Source organism: Candoia aspera, chromosome 3 (genome assembly GCF_035149785.1).
Source record: "Candoia aspera isolate rCanAsp1 chromosome 3, rCanAsp1.hap2, whole genome shotgun sequence".
NCBI classification, from domain to species: Eukaryota; Metazoa; Chordata; class Lepidosauria; order Squamata; family Boidae; genus Candoia; species Candoia aspera.
The window spans coordinates 155,406,010-155,417,411 of record NC_086155.1 but is presented as its reverse complement, the minus strand read 5'-3'; the positions used below and the strand labels follow the sequence as shown (position 1 = coordinate 155,417,411).

Below are 11,402 nucleotides of genomic sequence, written 5' to 3'. Positions count from 1 at the left end.
TTACAGATTTAGAAGTTGCAACATTCCATAGACAGAAATAGTTGTCAGCCTTTCCTTTAATGTTTTATTGAATGAGATAGGGGGCTGGGATTTCCTATTGCTTTTAAGACAGCTGGTGGAGAAGATGTTCCTCGTGGATTTGGGTGGTCGCTGAACTATTGGCATAAATGTAGCCCATTGATGGAAAGGAAAAATCTCTCTCTCTCTCTCATGTATTTGTAGGAAAGCCCAGTTATTGTATGTTCCATTGCTATTTTATCATAAGAAATAGGCGGTGGCCTTATGCTAAGTTCTGCTTCTGATGAATATTATTAAATATTATTCACCACTCAGAAAGTGATGCTATATTGATGGCTTTAAAATTAAAAATTATGCCATTTTCCCTTTGGTATGACATCTCTGCCAGAAATACGTATTTTGTGATCATCCTTAAGTTATGCTCCATCCAAGAACCACTGAATTGCTGTAATTCAAGGATTATTTTTCAAGTATTCATTAGCTGACTTGCTGTTGCATTTATCATGAAATAGTTCCATAAATGCTCTGCAGAGAAGGGATGAAAAGAATTTACTAAAAGAATTTACTATGAATTTACTAAAATGAATTTACTAAGAAGATCCTTCAGATTCTAATGGTAGGTTAAATTTTATCATTACATATTAGTGTGTCTGATTTAGCCATATAGGGTTAAATGCTGGCTGGGGAATTCTGGGAGTTGAAGTCCACACAGTTTAAAGTTGCTGAGGTTGAGAAACACTGGATTAGAGGCATCAAATATATTCTTTTGACCTTTCCAGTTCAGTGAAGTATTTCAGGACTGGATATAGTTTAAGTATTTATTCATAGTTACATTTTAAAGAGATTCTAAAATAGCTTCCTGAGTTCATGTATCTGCCTATGTTGAGATGACTTCCTTCAACATCTATGCAACAAGTACATGTAGGAGGTTCATCCTAAGTGCTATAAAGGACTTGGAAAATCAAGCTGTTAATGATTAGGAGCTTTGTTAGTTCTTGCACATTGGACAAGAATCCCACTTGTCTAAAGACAGCCATAGTGCTTGTCACACATATTTTAGAATGGTGCTTACAAAAGAATCAACAATTGCAGGGGTCTCCTTCCATCGTTCAGTCCTTTTCTTGTTTTAGACACTACTTGAAACAGCTGTGGTTTTCTCTAGTTCCTCCAAGGAAGCTAATTGTCATAAAGTGTTATAGTTTCATATTCGAGACAAGATAATTATTCGCCCATTTTACAGTGAAACTTAAATGCATTTAACAATTTCTGAATATTTTGCAGAAGAAAAGATAAAAAATAAAGCTGAAATACAATATCTTTAATGTACACACGCAGACAGACTTTCTGTCTTCCTGTCGTCTTCTATGTTAAAATATATCTTATTACTTCTTGAGGCTGGGCAAGAAATGGATGTCAAGATGGCTAAAATATCTTTGCTGCATTTGCTGTTTGTGTTAAATTTCATTGTGTTATTGATCCATACAAAGTAAAATATTACAGTTTCTGTGGAACAAGAAAAGGCTGATTAAACCTTTTGTTAATAAACAGAATTGTAATGGAATAAACAAAGTGTACAGGAAAAATGATTAAAACGGGAACAGTAGAAATTAAATCTGAACAAATAATAAGTAGAGATTAAGTACTATGACCAGTCCTTAAAAGAGTAATGTCTCTCCTGTTGAAAGATTTTGTCCCAAGTGGCCATGGAAGATTATTTCAATGTATGATTAGTGTGGCAAGAATACTATATGCACAAGATTCAGCATTATCCACCATGGAGGAATGGTTGGTGAAACTGACAGAACTTACTGAGATGGACAAACTGACTTCTTTGATTAGAGAAAGGACAATATCTACATTAATTGGTGACTGGAAACCCCTTATAGACTTTTTGCATTAAAAAAAATGACCTTGTGATTTATTGTTTTGATGATTAGACAGGATAGATTATAGAAATAAAGAGAGTTATGATGTAACACTAGAGAGAGAGATTAAAATATTTGTACTTAAAACTGCTCTGAAGAATATTGGAAGCTACTTCTTTATATATATCTTTTTAAAATATCTTTCTCTTTTTTCCTATTGTACTTCTAGCTTTTTTATTTCTCCTTTTTGTTTTCTCTGTTTTATTTTAGTTTGTATTAGTTATTATTGCTGATAAAACTATACACACACACACACACATATATAAAAGAAATATTTTGTCCAAATGGAAGTGATATTGCTTTTAGAGAATCTCTCTCTCTCTCTCTCTCTCTCTCTCTCTCTCTCTCTCTCTGTGCGCGTGCGTGCAAAAATAGGATTAGAAATGATAGAGAAACACAAAACAAAGCAAAACAAAAAAAATACCTCCATGGTATATGGAAGAGCCAAGTGAAAAGGACAAGTAAGACATTATGTTGTTCTGCTGGATGAATTTGAACTGAAAATGCTGCCCTGTAAAAGACACTTATGCTTTCAAAAAGTCTTGGTATACCATCATGGAGTAGCACTACGTCTCTAGAACCAAGAGAATGCTACTCAAGGATAGCTTTTAATTCAGTTGCAGTCAAGAAGGATTAGAAGCACAGCTGTTAATTGCTTTTTTTCTCCAAGGCACTTTTAATGAGATCAACCTCCAGAGTAGATAAATAAGGCATTCTGTATATTAGATCCTGATCAGGAAGATGGAATTCTCTGTCTCAAGTTATTTCATAGGATAGGGTCACTCTAACCCATTGGGTGAGGATGTGGATGAGATTGACAGAAAGTAAACAAATACGTGGTTTTGGGAAAGAAGACCTTCTCCAAGGGAAAGTGTTAAAAGGACAAGAAATGTAAGAACTGAAGATTATAAATGAAATAATTGAAGATCCAGTGTGGTGTAGTGATTAGGGTGTTGGGGTAGGAATGGGAAGAGTCATGTATTCTTAGCCATGGAGATTACTGTTTCTCAGCCCAACCTATTTAACAGGTAGTTTGGGGAGAAAAAGGCCTTAAGCTGTACTTTGATAGAAGCTTGCTTGCTTGCTTGCTTGTTTATTTTGGTGCTTTCAAGTCAAGTCTTGCCTCATTGTGACTGCCTGGACAAGTCCCTGCAGTTTTCTTGGCAACATTTTCAGAAGGGGTTTCCACTGCCTTCCTAGGGCTGAGGGAGAGAGTGACTGGCCCAAGGTCATTCAGCTGATTTTCTGCCTAAGGTAGAACTAGAATTTACAGTCTTGTGTTTCTAGCTTGGGTCCTTAAACCACTACACCAAACTGGTGCTGTATATGGCGCTTACTGAAACCAAAGAACACCAATGGGAACAAAACTATTTAAAAATTCCCCAAAAGTAAAACTACTACCCAATATATAAGTTGGTCAGTATAAAAAACGTTTTACTACCAATATGAGCATCAAGCATTTCCTGAGGAAGTGGACAGGATCTTCTGGGGTGTAAATATGGCCATGTGTGGATTGGGATCCATCCCCTACCTGGCTAGTGAAAGCTGCCAGGGAGGTTACAAGAGGCTGGGTTCATCCTTGGGAGAAAGGCATCTACATCCTGTTTTGAAAGAGGAGGTGGTGTGCCCCTTTCTCAAGAAGCCATTGCTCAACCTGGCTATTTTAGACCATTATAGTCTTGTCTCCTACCTTTAGTTTGAAGAAAACGTTGTTGAGAAGGTAGTTGACATAAAGCTGTAGTGGTTTATCCAGATTTCTATCAGTTAGGATTCAGGACTGAATATGGAATGGAAACTGAGTTGGTTGCTTGTTTGGATGACCTTTGACAGGACTGGGATAGGACAAGTATAACCCTTCTGGTCCTGCTGGGTCCCTCAGTGGCTTTCAGTACCATTGGTGATGGCATCCTTCTGGACTGGCTGTGACAGCTGGGAGTGGGGACACTATATCGCAATGATTCTCTTCCTTCTTGAATGGCCAGTTCCTGCAGGTGATTGGGGAAGAGGTCAGTCCATTGTGGGATGCCACAGGCTTGGTCCTTTCTTCCCTGCTGTTTAACATCTACGTAAATAGTACCTGGAGTCTGTTAGGGACTGGATGGGGAAAAAGAAGCTCAGGCTTAACCCTAGCAAGATAGTATAGCTGTGGATTCAAAGGCCAACTGATTCTGGGGTTAGCCCATCCTTACCTCGAAATGGGGCTTGCTGCCCATCAGACACTGTGACCGTTTTAGAAATATATTTCATGTTTATTTAAAAACCTTTGTCATAGACAACGTATTCAGAGAGTATGCAGCAAAAGGAAGAATACAGTTCCAATCCAGCTCCATTTCTTTTACAGGTCAGGCTGAATTTTTGTAAGATGATCCACTCCAAAGCAACATCAGATCAGTATACTAATTTTGGGGCACCCTCGCTTAGTCATTAATAGATGCCAAATTCCAGACTTTTCCTTATTAAAGCCGACAAACAGAGCAGCCAAATTCAGATTACACCTAGGTATACACTCAGGGTGAGCAGAAGGAATTTTGCACATGCTCAGAGGCTAATATTAGGAAAGAGCCTGGATGCTGAAAACAGATGCTGGACCTAAGGGCATGGGAACTCTGATTCAAATTAAACCTTGCGGAGTAAATATATGAAATAGGTTGTTTTAAAAACAGAAAGCCCAGATAATTTTTAAAAATGTTTACAGTTTGGGACAGGAGAAAAAGAAATAATATTATAGGGATGATTTCTAAGAAAAAAGCAGCCATGGAGGGAGGAGGAGGAGGAGGAGGTGTATCACCAGTATCAGCCATGAGGTGGCACTAAACATTCAAGTCTTTGCATCTTTGGGAAGCCGGTGAGAAGTCAGTGAAAGGAGGGGTATAGGAGGAGCTGAAAGCTAGAGCACTGAAATCATTTTACCTCTTGAGACTATAAATAGGCAGGTCCTTGGTAACTAATTTATAATACAAGCAGCCCTGTCTTTTTGGATGTGAATTGTGCATTTCTCCTGACATGGCACCTACAACTGCAAAAAACGTAAGAAGCTTTGATGATGTATGGACAAAGCAAAAGAAACTTCTGACACCCAGACGAACATATTCAAGGTCTGAAGAGAAACAGGATCAGAACAAATAACAGGACTTGGTAAATAGCTAAAGTTCTTTATTTGCAAAGTAAGTATTTGGGGAATACCTTGATTCTTTGAATATTATTGCTTAGACTAAGAATCTAAATATGTCGTCAACCTGGATGGTCTGAACAGCTTGCACTGTTTTTTCATAATGTTCCTGCCATCTCAAAGAAATCTGAATTCAAGCACCTATTGTCAGGCTAAAATTCAGATCAAACTGATGTATTATGCTAACAAACAAGAAAAGCTATCTAATAAACTTTTGAATATCAATATATTATAAGGTGTGAGATTTGCTGCAAGGAAGCTGACATACAGCTGTATGTATCATTGTTTAATAGATGGAAAGATCATGGAAAATATTTAAACCCTGTTGCTTTACGGATTAAGAGGCAATTGAAGAAATTCACACTTTTGTATAATTTAGAACAGAGGAGCAGATAAACATTGACCTAGAGATTTAAGGCTGATCAACTTTGCAGCATTATTTGCTAATCTAGACATGTTGGCATATTAATATTTCCTCGAATCCATAAAAAATCAGGTGAAAGCTGGATGTAGGGGGACGAAGGAAGCACTTTGGGGGAGAGACAGGACTGATCACCACCACTGCCTTTGGATTCTTGTGCTCTGTATTCCTACCGCCTCCTAGCTTTATATGAGCTCAGAAACAATGTCTTTAGATTCCATTTCTTTTCCTAGTATCAGACTATTTTCGGTCATTCTCTTTGTAGGAACGTCCACATTTCTGGAAACTGCCTTTCCAAGATTATGTTCTGACAAGACTGCCAGACTGAAAAGACGATTTTCAAAGGGCATAATTGCCAGCAGAGATGAATTTATCTGACCAACCCAACTTTCTAGACCCTAACTTCACTCCTCTTGGGAGCAACTTCACCATCCCTACAGCAAGGACAAATCCATCAACATGTGACCAAGTAGCTATAGCAGCTGAAGTGTTTCTCATGCTTGGCATTGTTAGCCTTCTTGAAAACATCCTTGTCATCTGTGCCATAGTTAAGAACAAGAACTTGCACTCTCCTATGTATTTCTTTGTATGCAGCTTAGCGGTTGCTGACATGCTGGTCAGTGTGTCAAATGCCTGGGAGACTATAACTATATATTTATTAAATAATAGGCATCTTATTATTGAAGATGCTTTTGTACGTCACATAGATAATGTTTTTGATTCAATGATATGCATATCTGTGGTGGCTTCCATGTGCAGTTTGCTAGCTATAGCTGTTGACAGGTACATCACCATCTTCTATGCCCTCCGTTATCATAATATCATGACTGTGAGAAGATCAGGGCTCATCATTGCATGCATATGGACTTTCTGCACTGGCTGTGGAATCATCTTCATCCTTTATTATGAATCAAAGTATGTAATCATGTGTCTCATCACAATGTTTTTCACCATGTTGTTTCTCATGGTTTCTCTCTACATACACATGTTTCTTTTGGCTCGTACTCATGTTAAGAGGATAGCAGCTTTGCCAGGATATAATTCTGTCCATCAAAGGACTAGCATGAAAGGGGCTATCACTGTGACAATACTGCTGGGTATCTTCATTGTATGCTGGGCTCCCTTTTTCCTCCATCTCATCCTGATGATCTCCTGCCCTCAGAACCTCTACTGTGTTTGCTTCATGTCTCACTTCAACATGTACCTCATTCTCATAATGTGCAATTCAGTTATTGATCCCTTGATCTATGCCTTTCGGAGCCAGGAAATGTGGAAAACTTTTAAGGAGATCATCTGCTGTTATAGCATAAGCATGGCCTGTGGACTACCCAGCAAGTATTAGAAAACAGATTTGGATCTCATACTGTAAGAACTTTTTAAGAAATAACAGTTAGCCTAAACACAGTTACCTGAAAGCTCATTCAGTGGTGCTTATTTGTGAATAAACATGCATAGGGTTGTCTGTTAGTTCACAAACTAAATTATTGATTTTATCTTCTTGTTCCTTATGGGCCGCTACACTTTTAACTTGTGATCCTTGTTGACAGTTTGTGTGGGAAACAAGCATTTTTCTATTTGTAATACCATTTTTGGATGATTTTCTCTTCCTTGAGCAAGCATGAATATGATACATGTTAATTATTTACAGAAATGCAAACAATTGTTTGGTTTGGTTTTATAATGGTAGACAGATATAGTAAATTGTCTTTGTACTTCCTGAAATCCAGATGAGTCTTTTAAACAACCAATACTTAAGAATCACATTGTTCCCTAAAAAAATGTCTTTGCTGAACTCTATGCATGAATGTAATTTATAAATAATTTAAAAATATCAGGATCTATGTGACTCAGCCTCCATGAGAATGGTCAAAGAATATCCATATGTAAACTCAGTTCTTTATGGGAAAAGAGAAGCCAAAGTATAAGAAAAGCACAATAGATTACTAAATGTAAGTAAAATAATTTCATATTTATTTAAAAATGTATAAAGCCACCCAACTCTATGATTATGTGTAGTATGAATTCTTTGATATTTACTGATATCTGTTCTATTGTGTCCTTTTCTTTTTCTTATCTATGAAAAACAGCTAAGAATAACCTGTCCTCTATAGATCTAGGCAGGGCCGCAACTAGGGTCTGTGTCACCTGGGGCAAACATGGATTCCGCACCCATTTTGGCACCCCCCAGCACTCATTTTGGCGCCCCACCAGCGCAGTGCCCAGGACACATGCCCCAGTTGCCCCCCCAGTTGTGGCCCTGGATCTAGGATAGATGTGTCTTAATCTGACCAGTGGGGGTTGAATGGGAATGCATGCTGCAGGTGGTCAGAGGTCTGTGGCTTGATCCTAGGCATTTACAGCCATTACTGCTGTATTTTATGTTTCACATAAAAAACTATTAAAAATTTTTTAAAAACGCCATGCTTAGAATAACTAGTGTATGGTTAATATGGAGCATTTTAATAGTTCCACTGATTTCCGTAATAAAGTTAAATACATGGTGATATATGTAACAGATTAGATGGGATTTAATGTTGGCTGGATTAATATCCTAGTTTTTCAATTGCTCAGGGAAGAATATTCTAGCATTAACTTTTTTTCTATCTACAAGCATACATTTCACAATCAGTTTAAGGATGACTAGGATGTTGTTCCAAGGTCAATATTGGGAAATAATAGATCACTTTTTCTTCTAAGAAATATACAGCAAGTCCACAGTTAGCCTTGGAGGTGATTTTAGAAAAATGTGGACCCACAAACTTGTAGAATTCATACTTATAGTGAACAAGTGCTTCCAGAAACACACAAACAAATATGTTTCCAAGAACAGCCTTAAAACAATATAGTAATTACCAGTTGTTAGCATGGCAAGCAAGTCTTATCTAATAATTTTCTTAGTAGACTGGGAATCTGTAGATCAGCCTTTCTCAACCTTTTGACCATGGAGGAACCCTTGTAATATTTTTCAGGCCTCCGGGAACCCCTGCACATTCAGTTTCAAATATAGGCCAGAAGTTACAAAATTATTATATTTCTTTCATGTGTACTTCTGTATATATGCATTAACAGTGTTCTAAAACTAAAAATAAAGGATGAAACTTACCTCTTTAATGTGAAGTTGCCTGAATTGGAAATAATTTTTGAAATCATAATCTCCCAGGGAACCCCTAGTGACCTCTTGTGGAACCCTAGGATTCCATGGAACCCTAGTTGAGAAACCCTGCTGTAGATGTAACATATATTGATTTCACCAAAATGTGTGACAAAGTATTCCATGACACTCTAATTAGCAAGCTAATTAAGTATGGGATGGTATGAGAATGAAATGGATGCATAGCATGGTAGGCTCACCTTCACTGGATATATTCAGACAGAAGCTAGACAATCATATATTGGTATGCTTTAATTCTGATTCATATTCTGAGCAAGGGACAGTATTCAGTAGAGGGCCACCCAAGTCTATGATTCTACTTTCTACTGAAAATACACCAAGTCTTCTAGGAAATGTGTTACATCTGCAAGATATTTTTCTGATTATTAATTTTAAAGTAACAAATAATTACTTGTTTCATAATTTCTGTTTGAAATATTCCTTTAGTTTTAATGCAGTTTATACACCCCAAAATATTGGTAGATTTAAAATCTACACAAACATTTTGCAGATTTACTGCAGTCCTTTACTTATTGGAAGATGTTTTATCCAAATTTCTTTTCTATGGAAACTTCTGGTTGAAACCCATATGACTGAAATGTTGCCCCGAAGACTTGCAGTTTAATTGTACTCAGATGAGAAAAAAAAATCCAACTTTTTTTGAAGAGAGTTCCATATCTTGTACGTATAGGGTAGATTCATGCAGATGTAGTAACTTTTTATGTGTAGCTCCCAGTATGCTTGTGATCCTGAAATGCCATGGAAGCAGGTAAATCACAATCTTTTCATATTTTCAGGCTCTAGACCATATGTAAGACTATTATTCTTTTTTTTCTGATGGTACTCTAAGGTTAAGAATGAAACGCATCCCCATAAAAGCAGAATGATCCTACAGTTTAGTATTCAGCAAGGCTGGAAACTGTGGGAATAGCTGTTCCAATATATCTGGTTAGGAAAAGCTGCTAGAAATGATTCCTATGTTCATATTCCGTTTGCTTTTAAATGGATTACCATATCAAAATTACTCTTAGTGAAGGATTTTGAATAATCTTATCTTGTTGAAATGTAACTCTTATTGACATGACTGCATTATCTCAAGCCCTAACCTGAATAAGGTAGCTATATACTGCTATACACATCGATTCTTTGTGCAGTAGTACATTTTGCTGTAGGATGAATGTTGAAGAATTTGTAATAATATTGTCTCAAGCAGAAGGCAGTGTTCGAGTTGTTTCAAAAGGAAACCATACATATCCAAAGGATATTTCATTTCCATGTGATATAGACTATGTTGTAAACTGGAACTGTTGCATAGGAAATTTGAGGTTGTGTAACCTTGCTGAATGTGTGTTGCTTAATTTGCTCTGCAATTTTACTTGAAATAAACATGCAACATTTGAGCTAATAATTAAAGTTGTTGGAATGGAATTACTTATGATATGCATTATTTTGCCTGATAATGATGGTGCCTTTTAAAGTCACTGGTAAAGAAGTTCATAAAATTTCAAGACATATTTTAGTAAAATGTCTGTGTAGAGTGAAATTTCAAACTTCTTTGGTTCAATTTAAATACATGCTAAATGGATCCATCGATTTGGGGTTTCATTCTTGAATGCAAAGAAATAATCTAACAAAAATCAGATAACAAACTCAAAACCAGAAAAGTATAAATTGACCAAAGATTAGTTAACAATATCAACAGCACTTAAACATACAGCTGCATGCAACCAGGTACTCCTGGTCACAGTGAATCCCTAAATGAACAGAATACATTGTCTACCTGATTAAATGTTAAATGTAAAATTTTCTTGCAGATTTGAATGCAGACATACTATTTATGTGCAGTGGTTTACAACTTCACAATAAAAAAATGTGAATATGGAGAGCAGAAGTTGGGACACCTTTTTAGTTACAGGTAGTCCTCAGTTGAGTGCCAGTTTGGTGTAGTGCTTAAGGCATCACCTAGAAACCAGGAGACTGTGAGTTCTAGTTCTGTCTTAGGTACAAAGCCAGCTGGGTGACCTTGGGCCAGTCACTCTCTCTCAGCCCTAGGAAGGAGGCAATGGCAAATCAGTTCCAAAAAACCTTGCCAAGAAAACTGCAGAACTTGTCCAGGCAGTCTCTGAGAATCGGACATGATTGGACAGATTAATAAAAAAGAGTCCTAATTTAATGATGGTAATTGGAACCAGAATTGCTGTTGCTAAGCAATGCAATTGTAAAGTGCAACATCACGTGACCACACCACTTAGCAACAGGACTTCTGGCACTCCCAGTTGCTGTTGTTAAGCAAATCACTGGGTTGTTAAGTGAGAATGTCACATGATCGCCATTTGTGACCTCCTGTCAGGTTCCTCATTGACTTTGCTTGTGGGAAGCTGGCAGGGAAGGTTGCAAATGGTGATCATGTGACCGCAGGACACGGCAACTGTTGTAGGTGTGAGCCGGTTGCCAAGCACCCAGATTGTGATCACATGATTGCAGGGGTGCTGTGATGACTGGAACTTTGAGGACTGGTTGTAAGTACCACTCGTTTGGTGCCATTGTAAATTTGAATGGTTGCTGAACGAGAGATCACTAAGCAAGGACCACTTGTAGTACTTTCTAATGCCTCCACTGGCAGATATAAAGGCTTCCAATGTTTCCTATAGCACACTTGAAGTTTTTCAACTCTTCCTATTGGATTTTTCTTGCAGAAATCTAATTAATATTTTTAGG

The 11,402-nt window shown here is 37.3% G+C and overlaps 1 protein-coding gene across 2 annotated transcripts; it reads left to right on the top strand.

Annotated features, from left to right (window-relative positions):
• Nucleotides 1-4,177: 4,177 nt before the first annotated feature.
• On the top strand, nt 4,178-7,641 carry MC5R (melanocortin 5 receptor). Of its 2 annotated transcripts, XM_063300223.1 has the most exons (3): nt 4,178-4,284; nt 4,979-5,078; nt 5,799-7,641. In XM_063300223.1, the coding sequence occupies exon 3, from the start codon at nt 5,898-5,900 to the stop codon at nt 6,873-6,875; it is 978 nt and encodes a 325-aa protein (XP_063156293.1). In that variant the 5' UTR covers nt 4,178-4,284; nt 4,979-5,078; nt 5,799-5,897; the 3' UTR covers nt 6,876-7,641. The 2 variants fall into 2 exon arrangements, with proteins under 2 accessions (XP_063156293.1, XP_063156294.1); XM_063300224.1 differs by lacking the exon at nt 4,178-4,284 and having other exon boundaries at nt 4,716-5,078.
• The last annotated feature ends 3,761 nt before the right edge of the window (nt 7,642-11,402 follow it).